This window comes from Saccoglossus kowalevskii, chromosome 14 (genome assembly GCF_978046115.1).
Source record: "Saccoglossus kowalevskii chromosome 14, keSacKowa6.1, whole genome shotgun sequence".
Classification (NCBI taxonomy): Eukaryota; Metazoa; Hemichordata; class Enteropneusta; family Harrimaniidae; genus Saccoglossus; species Saccoglossus kowalevskii.
The window spans coordinates 12,041,944-12,060,008 of NC_140654.1; the positions used below are offsets into that span (position 1 = coordinate 12,041,944).

The 18,065-nt window shown below is 32.9% G+C and overlaps 1 protein-coding gene and 1 long non-coding RNA gene across 2 annotated transcripts in view; one reads left to right on the top strand and one right to left on the bottom strand.

Moving 5' to 3' along the window:
* The first annotated feature begins 316 nt into the window (after positions 1-316).
* LOC100367370 (epidermal retinol dehydrogenase 2-like) lies at positions 317-17,152 on the top strand. Its single transcript, XM_002735913.4, has 4 exons — positions 317-968; positions 14,712-14,956; positions 15,571-15,696; positions 16,616-17,152. Exons 1-4 carry the CDS (start codon positions 429-431, stop codon positions 16,704-16,706), a joined length of 1,002 nt encoding a protein of 333 aa, XP_002735959.1. The 5' UTR covers positions 317-428; the 3' UTR covers positions 16,707-17,152.
* LOC146734455 (uncharacterized) overlaps positions 6,472-18,065 on the bottom strand; it is a 396,802-nt gene continuing 385,208 nt past the window's right edge. Inside the window, exon 3 of the long non-coding RNA XR_014931607.1 lies at positions 6,472-6,488. This is a non-coding gene — a long non-coding RNA (uncharacterized LOC146734455). The remainder of the gene's footprint in view (positions 6,489-18,065) is intronic.

The following is an 18,065-nucleotide window of genomic DNA, read 5'->3' on the forward strand; positions in this document are numbered from 1 at the left end:
CCAATCATCGCGAAAGCCAATCATTGCGAAGTTACTAGTAATTATACAAAAAGAAATCGAACACACCTATAATTACCAAGGACAATAACACATTATTTGTAGGGAAAGTACCTGCGGAAAAGAATCTGCTTAATTGCAATTTTTTTTTGAGTAGGAAAAAACATTTTTATTACGTAACCTTGACAACTGTTTAGGACTTTTGCTTCAGATTTTCTAAAATCAGCGAGGTCTGGAAAGCTGTGTTTACATTATTGCCAGCTGAAGTTGTTCAACAAAATAATTTGTTTGTATGGCCGAACGCAACCTTTGTCCCGGAAGTTGTATATAAGAAGCAGTCGTCAAGCTTGGTGGGAAAACCTAAATCTTACTGATCAGCGACGTCTTACAGTCAATCCAAGTTGTGCCGTCTTCGTTACGATAGCAACAACATGTGTAACCAGCGAGTGTCGACTGATCAGAACATTGTCAGCGCACTCAACATAGTACAGACTTCTATGATGTCGTTCCTGCACGATGGGTTTCAGCTTTTTCTGGAGTTATTGACTGTTTTATGGAGAGTGTTCCTATCATGTACACTAGTGTTTTACCGATGGGTCATGCCGTTGGACCCGAAAATAATTCGCGGAGAAATCGTTTTGGTGACGGGCGCCGCTGGGCATTTAGGCAGAGCAATTGCCCTCGAGTTTGCTAAAAAAGGATGTGTTCTGGTGCTTTGGGACATCGACGAAGCTGGTAACGAAGCAACGGCCACCGACATCAGAGAATACGGAGGAGTTGTCTTCACGTATTTATGTGACTGCAGAAAACGGATCGAAATCTACAGAGTCGCTACGCAGGTAAAAAAGGAAGTCGGCGATGTGAGTATAATTGTAAACAATGCTGGGACTGTGGTAGGAAAGAGCTTTTTGGACACGGAGGACTGTTTAGTAGAAGACACTGTTAATGTCAATATGATGGCGCATTTTTGGGTAAGTAATAATGCTTTACTAGTATTTGTAGAAACTACAGCAGTATAAGGCCACACAATCTAATAAATCCATTACTATCAAAAAAAAAAAAGACAGGTGAGGTCCTGAGAAGCCGGGAAAAGAATGTGGAAATATAGTTCACTCAGGCCCCTATCTCTAACCTAAACCCTACTCTAAACCCTACTCCTAGCACTCCAGTCCCAAATGTAATTGTACATGCCCCTACAGACAATTATACATGTCCCGAAGAAGGGCATATACAATTAAAATGAGGGGGGGCACTCAAGGGGCAGGGTTAGAATGAGAGTTATGAGTGACGGGACCCGAGGGAACTATTGCTAAAAAGGTGTGGTGAGGCACTATTTTTTTTAAATTTAAATTTGCTCCAAATACAGCAGCCTGCGTGGTGTGTTTGCATCGTTCGTCCGACGTGGAATGTTTTTTTGCATAAACTGAGGCTCCAATCAGCTTGTTGAAGTAGAATATAAGAGATGAAAATACGCGCAACTGCAGTGGTGTTATTTTATATTTTCGGCCGCAGAAGTTTCAGCAACAATTTGCCACCCGGAAAGTTTCGGCCATGAAAATAAAGACTTTAACAATCAAATTTCGGATGAGCAAGAACCTAAACAGAAAATTGACAAATTCTTGCTAGAATCCAGCAAGAAAAAATTGTATGGGTAAAAATACATTCACAGAAATATTAACACAAAATTATTCAAATATACACATAAATACTTGATTGCAACGTATAAATTTGAAATGCTATTTAATTTCTAGACATGTTTACAATGCCATGTCTAAAGTACGATATATATATATATATTTAATTCTTGATTCGCAACTTTCAGTCTTCTGAATTCAAGCCTTATTTTAGTTTAATGTGGTCCATTTCATGTATGATAAAAAGGTTATTCGCCGCCAGCAAGAAAATAACACCTTTTATCACAGGTTTTTATTTGCGACCTGTAAGAATATCAAACATAAAAACATGTAGTATAACGTAGTATTTTTATTGTTAGCGGCGACCTCACAAGAATTGGCAATGATATTTGCTGTATTAGTAGTGCATATATTTGACAGTGCCGCGTCTATGGTCAAAATAGATCACATTTTAATGATCTGATGGATACGAATGCAATTTTGTGCTCACAGTAGAGAAAATTTTTTACACTTGAAATTTTGATCAGACAAAAGCTTTTCAGGTCTTGCTTAATGGTTGTTTATCGGTAATTGGAATGGACGAGTTGTTTGGACATTACATAACGCACCATAGTTACATACCATTGTTTATTATCTAACTTGGTTTTTTAGTAATTATTTCTTTAATTATTCTTGAATTTTCATTTAGGGCTTATATTTAATCACATTTAATTTTGAAACAAATCAAGAATCTTTGTCGATAAAATTAAAATTATTTTATTGTCACTTCTACTTTACACTAGTTTGATCTGCATATTACTGTAAATCTTTTAATTTTTAGTACGAGTAATTTTTTTGCGATTTAAAGATTTTAATGGCATTTGTGCAGACTAAATTATTCAAAACTCAGTAACTCTGAGAGCCCAGAAAATTTCGCTACAAAATTATGCAATTTTTCACTAAATTTGTGAAATTTTGTCTCTTGCGAGATTATAGCTGTTTACAGTAACCAAATCATTTATAATAATTGTATTGGTGTTGTTTTCCTGCACCTACTGTAAAATACTTTTCACTGTTTTCGCTGAAGAGATGATTTAGTAAAAAAAAAATCCAGTGAATACACCTTTTACATTCAACTTGTCAAAAATTAGTAAAAATAAATTTCATACAAAACACCCAAAAAGTCTTTTCAGCGAAAATTATTTCCAGTTAAAATAAAGTATTTTACAGTATTCTGTACATATAAATTTTCTGTATAATATTAATATAATTATAACGTATGCTTTTATTGTCCAATCAGTAACTATCTTCCATACTTTACAATCAGTGCAATTAAATACCTTCTCAAACGAGTATAGTGCTAAGCACAGTTAATCTCTTATTGTCATGGTGATTCTTTTACTCTATTGGCTGTACAAATAATGGGATGAATATCACTTTCTTTAATACATGTAATTAAATTTGGCTTTTCTATATTATATAAATGACTAGTAGCTTCACTATGAGTGGTGTATGTGTTGAGGGGCTTTTGCAGTGAATAAGGCTTTGTTGTAGTAATTGGTCCTTTCAGAGTTGAGAATTAATGTTTATTGTGTCATTAACAACTGGTATTAATCTGCAAATACCATATATATATATATATATATATATATATATATATATATATATATATATATATATATATATATATATATAGTTGGGTGGCTCCCAAAAATTCTGTTGTGTTTTGCCAGTAGTTTTGAGGTAAAAGAACTAATGTTCTGTTGCATCTTGTATTTAATTGGTCGTTAAAGGGCTGGAGGAGACAACTTAACACTTACTGTCCGTCATGGTGTTGACGGGTGTCTTTACGACTCTACGTACTTTTTGGCTGGTTCGTTTTTGATATAGCTCTATAAAAGTCACTACAATGAGTTGAATCCATGCGGACATGAAAGTTGTGATGTTTTTCAATAAAGGAAACTTACTACAAATCCATGTATATGTGCTTTTTATCCATTTTCAATGCATGAACCCCCCCTCCCCCCTTCACGAGGCCCCATTGCAAGTCACCAACCCCAATAAGTCATGGTTTTGTTTGGATCCTGACACCCGCGATTTAGCGAGGGGTCACTGTATCACTAATGTCTTGCAATACAACAAAATAAAATAGAAAATGCAATATAAAATATTCCATCTGCGACAATGGTGGGTGTATTTCATGGTTAGTGTTAGTTACGAAAATATTTGTTCACAATTTTATAAACTGGCTTGGCAGTTCCCCACCACCAATTATATATAATGTCACAGCATGTTGGCAAAATTTTAACTAATCCAAAATCACTCTTGATAATTTTGTTTGCTTTGTATGTGTACTACGATTGCATTTGAGGTTTTCATCATTTTTATGGTGTTCCTATGTTACCGGTAATACATAATGGTATACTTTACAAAAATACTCATGATATGTCAATTATAGAATCCGTTATACAACCTGGACAAAATGAATTATCATTTTTCCTCGCTATATGTGTAACTTCATGCAGAAATCCTAAAATGAGATTTAAAAAAGTATTTTCACTTGTCCGTGGGGCTGCACAGTATCTTTTGCTTACTGACTTGACTACACTTTGTTCCAGCATATATATCAGATTATTTGGAAACATAATATTGTAATGTAAATTTCGTTCATTAATGCTGTATGTTGACGTCACCTTTAGGTCCTACCTGTTACCCAGAGTCCCATGTTGACTATGCGCTGAATCGTTTACTTACTTAATACTTACTTATCAGAGAAAACGTCAGAATAGTAAAAAAAGATAAGTCAGTTGACTGTGTCACGAAAGTTGCAAAATCAAAACAGTCTGTCAGCCGTCGCTGTCCATACCAGAGATACGATTTTACACATAGAAATTGAGAATCACAATTGCATAGAAATGAACAATAAATACCGCTATTCTGGCCATCAATCGAATCATCAGTCTGCATGAGTGATTTAACTGATATTTCCATCCATTTGCTTAATTGTCTGAGAATGAATGTTGTCAAGTTTGAGAGTGTGTTTTTACGTACGGTGACGTCAACATTATCGATTACATCACAGTCCCGATTCAGGAACTGTGATTACCGTACATTAAAGAGGAAGTCCATTTTGGGCAATTTATGGCACATGACTTTTAAACACAAATAAAGATTTAAATTTTCCAGTTGTCTGTGGTGTGGAAAAATAAAGATGGCGACAAAGGTCAAACTAAGTGTTATGCTAATCTTTGAATTTTCTCGGCGATAGCTACATGAATTGGAACCAAAACGTTATCGGCAAGATTCCAGAGACGACAGTGACAACCGCCAAAATGTAATTGAAGGCAAATAAACATGTGAAGCATAAAAGACTGTTTCGAGTCTTAGCGTAAAATAGGGGACTAAACCATTGTTGAATTTGGGGAGGAATGGAATTGACTTGTGGGTGTCACAATGAGCGAGGAAGAAAAACAATTTTATGCAATGAAAGTGAAGACTTTAAAGGTACTTCATGTTAGTGTACAACATCATTTTATGTTTTATTGCCTACTGTAAAATCTGTATTAGAAGCCGCGGCTTCTATTAAAATGGTACAATGCAACAGAGGGGATGCGGCTTCTATTAGAGCATGTACACATATGAGAAATGATGAATTTTTTATTCTAAATTATTCAAAAAGAATGGGTGCGACTTCTATTAGGGATGCGGCTTCTAATACAGATTTTACGGTAACACTTTTAGGTTCATGTGCTGCAAGTTAGAATGCATATACCTAAGTAGCCGTTCCTCAGCAAATAATTTAGCCTAGGCATTTTCCGTGTCAAAATTGCAAAACTATCCATTTTTACGCAATCTGGGAACTCTGAACTACTGTTCGAAGTACAGGACTACGAAGCTGAAATATCTAAGAACAAACACATACCAAAATTTATTTCTCAAACATGAATATTCGTGTTGTATTTTAAGTCTAACCGGACCGAAAGTGGGGATTTGTTACTACTCTAAATATGCAAACATATTTTAGTATAATGTAGTAATAATAATTGCGGCTCAAAAGTACGCGGCTACGACTGAATAAATATAAAGTGCACATGGTCGAGGTTATGAGAAATAAGAAATGCGTAATACACTCTAAACAATTGGTAAAATATTAAATATTAACGCTTTTTCAGAGTTTAGTGCTGGCAAATTATGACAAGGTATAAAAAACGGTACACGGACAGGTAAAACTTCTTAGCTCATAAAATTAAAATTCAGCTGGGTAGGAATCTGAAGTGTAATACTTGAAAAATGATTTCCTACTAAAAGACCAAAATGTTTTAGCATCTTTATTAGTAGTAGCCTCAGACAATTTCAGCATCATCAAAGTGTTTTGTTTTTGTTTTTTTTAATCTTAGATTTAAATAGTCTGATTTTGACTGTTTGTACTTGATACGAAGAATTGGTAATTTGTTATTTCTGAATAAATTTAGCGCACAAAAAATGCAGGATTTTGTTTTCAACATTCGTTGTCATACCAGCCATTTTGCTTGTGATTATCATTATCTTTGGATATAGTGTGTGTTATGTTCTGAGCTGCAGAAAACAAAATTGGCATTACATTCATATCTACAAGCCTTATTAACATCATTATTGCTGAGATTTGACTTTTAAAAAAATCTAACAAAGCTTTCATGTTGTCGATCATGCTACGTTACATGTTTTGATCAGTGTACCAGTATTGTAAGATAGCACATGGGTGGTCAGCATTGTTACTATATTGTTAATAGAAATATAAAGTACATGCTCAAATTAAATAGAAGGACATGGATTCTTGGTTTCCTGTGGCTGTTTTTGTCTGAGAGATAATGTTTCATGAAAGTTTTTTTTTTTTTTTTCCTGTAATGAATTTAAAATGAAGGTAAAGAGGTTAGCTTGCATGTCTGGCGGCGGCGGCGGCGGCGTCGTTGTCATCGTCGTTGTCGCCAAAATTTTATGTGTCAAGGGTAACTCAAGTAATTTTTCTATAACCTTTCCCCAAATTTGTGTATATTTCAGTCATTGTCTAATCTTGGTGATGTTTCTTGATAGATTGGTGAAAAATCTAAATTGGCTTAATTAACGTTGGTTGTACTTAGTATATCGAGGATGTTTCTCACCTTCAGAACAAATTTCGCTTTTGTATATTATTGTTGTACACAGTTCAAGTTACATTCAATGAGGGATGTTGAGACTAACACAGTCTTTGTAATATTCTATGAGGGACTTTGAAATTAACACAGTCTATGTAATATTCTATGAGGGATGTTAAGATTAACATAGTCTATGTAATATTCTATGAGGGAATTTGAGATTAACACAGTCTATGTAATATTATATGAGGGAATTTGAGATTAACACAGTCTATGTAATATTCTATGAGGGATGTTAAGATTAACATAGTCTATGTAATATTCTATGAGGGAATTTGAGATTAACACAGTCTATGTAATATTATATGAGGGAATTTGAGATTAACACAGTCTATGTAATATTCTATGAGGGATGTTAAGATTAACATAGTCTATGTAATATTCTATGAGGGAATTTGAGATTAACACAGTCTATGTAATATTATATGAGGGAATTTGAGATTAACACAGTCTATGTAATATTCTATGAGGGATGTTAAGATTAACATAGTCTATGTAATATTCTATGAGGGAATTTGAGATTAACACAGTCTATGTAATATTATATGAGGGAATTTGAGATTAACACAGTCTATGTAATATTCTATGAGGTATGTTGAGATTAACACAGTCTATATAATATTAGAAGACAAGTAACAAACAAACAAAGACAAAGATCTGTGACCTGCACATACAGGCAAAGAACTCATTATTGTTGTGGAATATGCAAATATTCGATGTGGGGATCACCGTGAATCATCATATGATTTGCTTTGCTCTGATCATTGACTCAAAATTTCAAAAACTATAAAGTGTTAGATACATTTTCTAACTTCTTGCAATGTACTGAGTAAATTTGAATCTGTAATCTGATGTGCACATAAAGTGTGGAGAATTTGAGAATTTTGGGTTGGTTCTTTGATGAAAATATCATACTGTAGAATACTTTATTTTCGCTTGGAATTTATTTTCGCTATTGTCGCTGAAGGGATGTTTCCGTGAAAATAAAATCCAGCGAATATTTTTTTTCCTATATTTTACCTTAAACTCATCAAAAATCAGTGAAAATAAATTCCACACAAAACACCCAAAAAGCCTTTTCAGCGAAAATTAATTCCAGCGAAAATAAAGTATTTCACAGTAAACCAGAATATATCCATAACAAATATTCTTAATAATTATGCAAGTTCATCCTATGAAGTGACAAACACTGGAAAGCTCAATAGATAAATAAGGAGGTTATCTCTTATAAATTCTGAATATAACTCATTGAAGCAAATATAACATTAGCACAATTGATAAATGTTTCAGATCCTAGTTGCCATAGTAACCAGTACATCTCTTCACTGCGTGATTAATAGCAATATTAGATGGTAAAGTAACCCTATATTGATGTCCTTCTAAATTGTCAGTTTCAGACAAGAAGTCTCCATTTAAGATTAGAACACTTTTCAATAATCCCTTGTCATCAAAATATAGTGGACTTAAACCCGAATTCTTGGAATTAACACTGTGCTCTTGTAAAGTAATAGAATTTGTGTGTGTGCATGACATTTTCTTGATAAAATTTCTAATTGTGGATGGTTCTTTTTTTTATAGCTTCTTTATTCAGCAATCAATTTTTTGCAATCGTTTGCATAATACTGTAAAATTAGTTTTTAGCTCTCCTGTCAGAGTGGAGCTGCTCATATTACTGATTGTCCGCCATTGTCAACTTTATATTTTCCACTTCTTGAAACAAGAAAGCCTGCTTGCTTGATATTTATATATATGTATCTTCGGTGGACCTTTCTCGTTTTTGTAAAGATATTTTCAAATTTATAATTTAAGTGAATATTTTTGTCACATTTGGTAAAAAATGCCATTTTTGACTTCTTCTTGAAAACGACTAGCCCAATTATATAATTCAGATTTGTTCATTTTGAGTTGATATCATTACTTCTATATGTTTATTTTTAGTAAAAACGATATTTTCAACATCTTCTTGAAAACTGCAAGTCTGATTGGTTTGATATGTTTTATGTTCATTTTTTTTGAGGGTATCGTTAAATTTTTCAATTTTCACAAATATTTTTGTCATATTTGGTGAAAATTATTATTTTCAACTTATTCTTGAAAACTACCAGCTGTAATATTGAAGTGTACATCATTTTTGTGAACAATTAGTTCATAGATTAATTTAGATTGACATCTTCTTAACAGACAGACAGAACCAACCTTTTTTTTTGTGGGTTACCTGCTTTTTGTCTTATGGGTGTGCATTACCGTATTTGTCTTGGCTGCCACCAAAAGGTCACTTACTGTGGATTGTACGTGACAGTACACACTAGACTGGCAAAGTCAGGACTTCTTTTTTGTTTTACATAAAAAAAAATAATTGTTTTAGTCCTTTTAGCATGAGCGCGAAAACTAAGCTGACCGCTAAAGAAATCCCAACTGGACACATCTGCGGACATTTAACTGATATTAATTATTCATGATGTCATTGTTTATTTATGAGTGGGTGTGTGAAAGTAAACATGACGTTTTAAAGATTGATTCAATTCGATCGCAGAGATGGATACTTTAATTTTTTTAAGCGCAACGATGAAACTTTCATCCATGTTTACTGAAAACAAGTCGATTTAAATGTCAATTATGTATATATATAGTCTTTCAAAATCGCCGGGATATCAGAAGTGAAAGGTCACGTACATTAAACATAGATAAGAGATGACGTATAAAGCTGCACTTTGGATTTTAACATGTGCTCCATGATTTTAATTAGTATAATCACCGGAGTGATTTTGCTCCAGTTTTCACTCCAACGCAAGGGGTCGCCTGCAGATGCGTCCAATCGGGATTTCTTTTGCAGTCACGCTAGTTTTTGCGATCACATTAAAAAGGCTAAATTGACAATTAATTATAATTTTTTGTAAAGCTAAAAAAAAGTCCCGACTTTGCCAGTCTAAGTACACACTTACCTAGGTAACTTGCTCCAAGTAAAAAGTCAATTTATCTCTGCTGATTAACCTTGAATATTGTGTATATCATACGTCATGAAAGACGGGAATCGTTCAGTTAGCGAAGCATTCATGAGTTCAGTTTTTAAATGTCAATTGCTAAGAAATGATTACCGGTAGCAAGTAGCAAGGTCATAACATAGTCATTGTAAACCACATGAGGTGGAGAAACTGTTAGATCAGTACAGCCACGGATAAAGAATGATAGCGCTTCTCTTTAACAATAGTATACGCGTTTGTTCTCTGCTATAAAGGAGAATATTCTGCTAAAGCACTATGAAATAGACAGAACTGATTAACAGCAAGAAAAAACAAAAAATTGACATATTCAAACTAAAATACAAATAAATATATGAAATGTCATAAAAAAAAAAAAAAAATTTGAGCCTCATATCTACATTGGATTTTAATCAGATTGATATCAAACACTAAATGACAAAATCTTTATTGTAAATTGATATGTAATTTTTATTTGCCAGTTTTATTAAATCTTTATGAATATAGATTGAAACAAACAAACAAGTGTTTACATAATGGCATTGGTGGTACAAAAATTTTTCAAAATAAATTAGCTTTTGAGTTAGCTGAGATTGTTGTGCATCACTGATATATGATATATATTGTTTTCATTGCCAGTAATATTATTGCACTGTCTGCGAACTAATTTTAAATACTGTAAAACATGTTGAAAAAGCGGCATGCAATTTTAGCGAATTGTGGTAAAAGGATGTAATAGCGAAATGTTGATTTAGCGAATTTCTCTTGTCATTGTTGATTTCTTTGTTTGGCGGCCATTTTGAATTTATAATAAAGTCATTAGCGACATCTTGAATTAGCGAATCAATTCTCACACTAAATTTGCGAAAAAGACATGCTCGCGAAAAAGACATGTTAACGAACGACACCTACGCATCTATATAGAGTTGCACTATACAAAGTGATCGCACAGCAGCGATTAATAAAGTTTCCGGATTTCACAGCAAGCATATGGTATCGCGACCAGATGAGTGAATCCTGTTTTTTGAACATTTTAGCATGATGTTAGTTTGTTTTTAAAAAGGGCATGCATACAATTTGATGCAAAGAAGATTACTGGTCACATGTTCTATATGGCAGACACCCATTGGTCAGCTGAAGATATGTTACAGCATTCTATAAATTGTAAATAGGCATCTCCCATTGAAAAGTTTTAAAAAGCGCACGGTCCTGTCTTTCACAGGCTATACATTTATTTTTCTAAAACATGCAGCAGTATGTCTGCTACTGCTTTTTTTATTTTTGATACATAATTTATTTATTTTTCATCTCTGGTATTGTACTGACCCAAGCACTTTTGCATTCAGTTCTTGATTAAACAGTGCATGACAGTCCGACAACAACGTCTAATTACGTCTCTTCTATCTAGAAAAATTTTGAAAATTCACTCGCATTGCACTGAATATTTTAAATAGATTAAAATTTGTAAATACAGACCATCATCTCTCATTTATGCGCGTATGCCTTCACACGTAACATAGCAACTACAACCGCCTACTCATTCAAAATGAGGCACTTGCTTATTTTAACCATTTTACAGCAATTTAGAAAAGTGGAGAAAGCCAATAAGTTTACCACGACAATAAGAGATTAACTGTTTTGAATACATGTTTGTAATAAAAGATGTTCTACAAGTGACCGAGAAATAATTTCAATTTTATCAGTGAGATGACTTTTTGATTTGTAAACTTTCACTGCAGGAATAAAATCGGATTCCTAAATTAAAAGTGATTAGATGTGAAGTAGCATTAAATGAAAAATTGATAAATTTTTACTAATAAGTTAGAAAATGATATATTTCTTGCAACCTAAATTAGATAATAGATATGATGTGTAACTAACAGCTTAAACAAGATGTCCACAAAATTCATTTATTTAATAATTTCTTTGAGTGCCAAAGTCAACTTTTGGCACTATTCACAAAATTGAACCATAATTTTTTTCTAGATTTATTTCAAAATTTTTATCAAGGCCTATAGGCAATGGAGAAAATGTTATCCACTTGTTTCAAAGTTATCCAACATATTTTTGAAAAATTCATAAAAATCAAAATGATGCATCAACATTTTGGCGGGAAATTTTTTACCTTTTTTTACACCAAACTTTATCGCCCACATTTTTCTGCATTTTTTTTCTGATATTCTTCAATATTTCTAGAAATGAACCCCAATTTTGGAAACAGCAAACAAAATTTGTGTAATTTTTCAGTTTTTATTCAAACAATTTGGCTATTTTTGTCCCAATCTTTTGAAGTAAAACGCAGACTATAAACTAGACTTTTTTGTGAAATTTTGCCGAAAAGAAGAAACTGGTGGTGAAAAGGTTAAACAAGATGTGAAAAGTCACAAGGTATGCATATGCTACAACAAATTGATTTTGTTTATTTCTGACAGAATCACATAGAAGAATAAGTACGCTGAATCATTAAAATATGATATGTCGCGTATGTATAGTTTTACAACGCTGACAAATGAGTAATTAGTAGACGAAAAAAAATATACGATGCTCAACTTACAAACGAATTAGTGGATGAAAAAAGATACGCTATACTAATATATACTGTTATACAAAGTTATTACCGGTAGTTGATAAAAATAAATATGCTTTGCTCAGCCTTTTGAAATGACTTAAAAATAAATATGCCGTTCATGTAATGCACAAGTTATTAGTGAGTTAATATTTTTAGTCCCCGTTCTGATGCAGTCCAAAAAACGAGGACCCATGGGTTGATGTTTGTACATCCATATGTGTGTGGGTCCCCGCCTCTATCTCAGACATGTCTAGACCAGTCACATTCAAACTTACATCATTTTTATTAGAAGACATATACACATATACTTGTTTCTCGATCAGATTCAGAATAAGGCCAAAAAAAAATTTTTTTGTTGCCCTCAGCAACTGACCGAAAAATATGAAATATCGGGTCGCGTTTTTTTTTTTTAATAGGCCCAAATATTAAAAACTCACCATTTTAAGCAGTAAAAAAGTGTTTCGTCTAAAAATTAACGATTCTAGACCGTTGTTTGATCCCCAGGGTCCCCGGGGGATAAGCGGCGACTTTGAAACTTGGGTTGATCTGTATCTCTCTGACATGTTTCGAATACTATGAAGTCTGAAGAGCAAACACTTCTTTTGCATTTCAGGCAATTTTGACATTTGCGATTCGACGGATAATTGGTGCACAATATTAAAAATATCACCACACCAAAAATTTTCTTAATTGAATAAAAACATTATTTTGAATCAAAAACAATACGTTTGTTGTAGTAAATATAATTTTGAATACACAAAATTTTATTGAATTTCCAAAACATGACATTTTATATTAAAACTCTCATCCGCTTACATCACAAACAAAACAACGGCTTTTGTACGTTGTTTTAGCGCTGTCAGTATTCTCACTTGAGAACACGTTTGCTGTGTGCATGACAGCAAAAGCTGGATCAACTATTAAATTTTAAATTAAGTTTAAAAAAAAAAAAAAAAAATCTGACCGATTGATCCAATTTTCCGACTTGAGGGCTTCATAAGTTTTTGTTGTTGTTGGCCTAACTGAAAGACAATTTAAAATCAAGCATTTCTTTAATTTCAGAACAAGATGGTAGTCATCTTATGGACAGTATTTTAGACTATGTTGGTTGGGGTATAATAATTCAAGCTATATCTTAACCGGGTTGGATAATTATGGGACAATGGGTCCAAATAGTTGTAAACATCATGTACAAAATAGTTATTACTGAGATCAAAGACTAATAAACAGGTTTGTAATTTGCAAAGTGAAAAAAATGTCTAGTATTCATAGTTTATAGAACAAATGAGAAGCATGGAAATAGAAGTCACTGAAAGTGATGAGGCGTACTATTTTTTTCTGTAAGAGATAAATTGGTTGAAGTAGAGTAGCATATGTATTACCTCAGATTTCCAGGCACTATGTAATGTGTAGAAGAATTAGGGAGTTGTATAAGAAAATAAGAACATGTTTATAAGTACAAAATGATGTAGTTGTGAAATTAATCTAATTTTTGATGCAATAACTTTGCAAATTTTATCGACGCATGCTTTTGCATGTTATATCATTATTTGTTGTGGCATTATAATACTAAACATACCATTAAAGTCCTATTATAAACCGCGATTTATATTACAATGTATCAATTTAAAAATTGGGATCAAAAGCTCAAGTTCAGGGTGCGGTTTCTATTACGTACATACTGCAATCACTAAATGGGCGTGGTCATTTTTTGTCCACAACACATGCACAAAACAAACAATACACCGTACAATCCCTTGAATAGGCGTCAGGGAAGTGGTAACTCTTTAAATAAGGTTTTTTCTGGAATTAGCTACAAGCTTTTTGCCACCGTTCCCACTTTTCATCACAAAAATAGTCTGCACTTTTCTCTAGAAGTTAGGACAAAAATAATAAAATTATTTGAGTAAAAACTGAAAATTGACTTAAATTTTAGGGTTCATTTCCAGAAATTAGTGTTCATTTCCAGAAATATTGAAGAATATAAGAAAAAAGTACAGAATAATTTGAGCGAGAAAGTCTAGTGGTGAAATAGTTAAAGCGTGAGGGTCGTCACCTGCGCACGCGCGAGAATTGAGTCCCAAGCGACGATAACAACACACACTAAAAACGCAAAGGCTTATGGGTAGACACTTGTTTGTAAACAATGACACGCTAAGGCCATCTGACGCATGCGCAGGTGATCACTCTCCTGCTTTAATATATATTTGTTTGTATGTATTGTTATTTAGTTATAAATTTGATTACGGTATATTCTATTCAAAATGACTAATGTCAATAAAATTGAAAAATGTTTATATTGGTTTGGTCATTGCTGTATGCACTCAGACACTTTTATTAACAATTTCTAAAAAAATGTCTTTGAATTATTTTTATTTTCCAGACTACAAAAGCCTTCATAACTTCAATGCTGGACAAGAACCATGGTCACATTGTGAACATAACCAGTTCAGCAGGTTACATTGCTGTGAACGGTCTCACTGACTATTGCGCTAGCAAGTTTGGTGCTGCAGGGCTGTGCGAGTGTCTGATGTATGAAATGAGCGCTCTCAAGAAAGATGGCGTACATATGACTAACGTGGTACCCTATTATTTTGAGTTTGGTATGTTCGAAGGTTGTAGAACAAGGTGAGTATTATGGGATATGGGTGATCTATTTATCTTGCATAACATTTCACAATGTAGAAACATTCTTTATGCAAATCAGTGTATAGATGGATTCAAAGATATTATTATAATAATATTATCATTATTTAACACGGAAATCTACTACAGAGAATAATTTTATGGTTGAAATAAAAAACAAAAAACAGAAATAATACTTCACACAACTAATATCACAAATAGCACATTAAACACAAGCAATTATATAACGAGAAAAAACATGATAAGCTAATGTTATGACAAACTATAAAAAATTCATACAAATAATGAGTAATAAGAACACTTCACTAATCAAAGAAACCATAAAAGTACATCGAACAGTGTTACATCATAATGAATACATTATAAACAACATATGCCATATTCTAACTTACTGTAAATTGTCTTACCTTTACTATTCACGGATAGGTTCATGATCGCTCTTCATGTTAACTTGATTAACTTGTTAACCCAAAAAAAAAAATGTCACATTTACATTATTAATAAAGAATTCTATTTTATAAACCTACATATAAATTTCCATATATATTTCAGATTTAGTATGTTTGCACTCTGCTATTTATTTTTTTGCTTTCTAGATTTACCAAACTCTTTCCTCCACTATCAAAACAAACCGTTGTCATGGCAATTATGGACGGTGTATTGAGAAATGAGTGTATGGTATTTATACCGTGGTATATCAAACCAATGACGGCCATCAAAATGTGAGTAAACTAGATGTTATCACAAGCTGTTGTCATGGCAATTATGAGAGATGTGTGTATCATTTGAACATATGTCATCAACAGTTTTTCAGGCATGCCTTGACTGATTTCATTCAAACTTGGAATGAACATCACTCATGGTGGGTTTTTGCCCATTTCCCATAGACATTTTTTTCAAGGATTGGCTTTAATTTGGTACAAAAGCATAATTGATTGAATCTTGGATTGCGATGAAATTTAGCCAAATGGTGGCCAGTTTTGTTTAAAAAAAACAAAAATCACAAAATTTGACTGTCATCAACAGTTTTTCAGACATGGTCGACTGATTTCAATCAAACTTGGCATTGACATCACTAACGGTATGTTACTGATGTACTGATCAGTCTATTTTGTGATTTAAATCAAAATTGGCGACTGGTTGCCATGTAGGTGTTATTTTCTTGCATTCTTAACCATTTAACAGACATACTTTGACCAATTTTGTTGAGAGTAAGATGATATACTATGACACATGGCTATTTTTGTCCTTCAAAACACCACAAAAAATGTCATAAACCATTTCTCAGGCATTTTCACACATCCTTAACCATTTTTCATATGATGTTTTATTTTATTATTTCGTTCAAAAATTCCGAGATGAGAATGATCCTATTCTTAGAAGGGATAACTTTGACTGAACAAACCTCGGCCAAGATGCCATTTGAAGTAGCACTATATGTTTAGCTTGCTGAATAACCCCCCTCCCAAAATTTAATTAGAATCTATCTGCATCAACAGTCACTTGTTCATTGTAGTTTTCGAGTGTGTCTCTGAGTCTCAGTCTGAGCACCAAAAAGCTTGGTGAAAGTATTAGTGAAAGTATTCGTGATACCATTCTCATGGATTTCTATATCACTGACTTGTTATTGCTGACTTTCAGGTTGTTACCAGTGGATGCATTTATCACATTAATGGATTTCCTGGGAACCACAAGCTTCATGGAAAACTTTCACAGAAACAAGAAATTTTAGTCTGCCATTGTTTCCTTCAGCAGTTCCTCAAAACAATTTCAGGCTCTAATTTTTTTCTTTTTCAAAATAATTGTAGAGAATGGCAGACTTTTAGTTATTTAAAATACAGTAAAATAATTTATTTTCGCTTGTAATTCTTTTTTGGCTAGTGAAAATAAAATCCAGCAAATATACCCTTTTTTCCTATATTTTACATTCAACTCATCAAAAATCAGTGAAAATAAACTCAATACAAAACAACCAAATGTCTTTTCAGCAAAAATTAATTAAGTATTTAAGTTTTTCTCAGTAAGGGACGACGTCAAAAGATCGATGTCGGATAAAAAACTTAATTCCTTTAGTTTTTTTTCAAAAACCCCCCTACCCCCCCCCCCCCCACTGAAACTTAATTGATAAATATTGGTCATGGCGTCAGACTACATTCACCATTAAATACAAATTGATAATCGGACAGTAGTATTGCATAGCAGTTGATTGTCGGGTGGGTGTAAAAAGATTTTACAAATGCACCTCATTTGACGTACAGATTTACATTCGAACCAAACCATTTTTCTGTTTTTTTCCCTTTTCGGTTATTTCTGTCCATGATTGGATAGAAAAAAAAAACGAACTACAAATACTCCCAAGATTTTTTTGACTTCATTAAAAAATAGAATCGTTTTTGTAGGATGGAAACTTTTTGAGGTCGAAATCCCCCCACCCCCAAACTAAAGGAAATAAGTTTTTTATCCGACATCGATCTTTTGAGGTCGTCCCTAAATGGTTGAATTGTGAAAGAATACATGAAATATTTGTATTTCTAACACTTTCTCAAAAATCACCTTTATTTTTTTTACTTTTCACAAATTTCATGATTTTCTCTATATTTAACAAATTGGAAATCATGTAAATTTTGATCCAAAACATGGAAAATGATTCCACCAACATTTTGGTGAAAAATATGATAACATCACCAATATGAATCGCCTTGCCTATAATAAATTGAAATTCAACGAATAAAAGTTAATTCATCCGTCTAGCATTCTCATAATTGTCGAGGACATATAATTTTGGCTTAATTCAATATTGGTGAGTTTAGCCACATATATTTGTAGAGATATGTGAAAATGTGTCTTCAAAATCGACATTGACTTAAATTTTGGTGAACTTGGTATGTCAAGTATGCTAATTTATATGCTGCACTTGAATATATCCTTGAAGTCTATCCACGACTTCAAAAGATCGATGTCTGATGAAAAACTTATTTGCTTTAGTTTGGAGCGGAGTGGGGTGGGGGTGGGGGTTTGAACTCATAAAGTTTCCATCCTACAAAAACATTTTTATTTTTTAATGAAGTCAACAAAATCTTGGAGTATTTGT

What these genes read in the sequence shown, in the direction of transcription:
- LOC100367370 (XM_002735913.4), top strand. Translation starts at nt 429, where the DNA reads ATGTGTAACCAGCGAGTGTCGACTGATCAGAACATTGTCAGCGCACTC. An exon ending in ATATGATGGCGCATTTTTGG is followed by an intron (nt 969 to 14,711) that starts GTAAGTAATAAT and finishes TTTATTTTCCAG; the next exon opens with ACTACAAAAGCCTTCATAAC. An exon ending in TTCGAAGGTTGTAGAACAAG is followed by an intron (nt 14,957 to 15,570) that starts GTGAGTATTATG and finishes TTTGCTTTCTAG; the next exon opens with ATTTACCAAACTCTTTCCTC.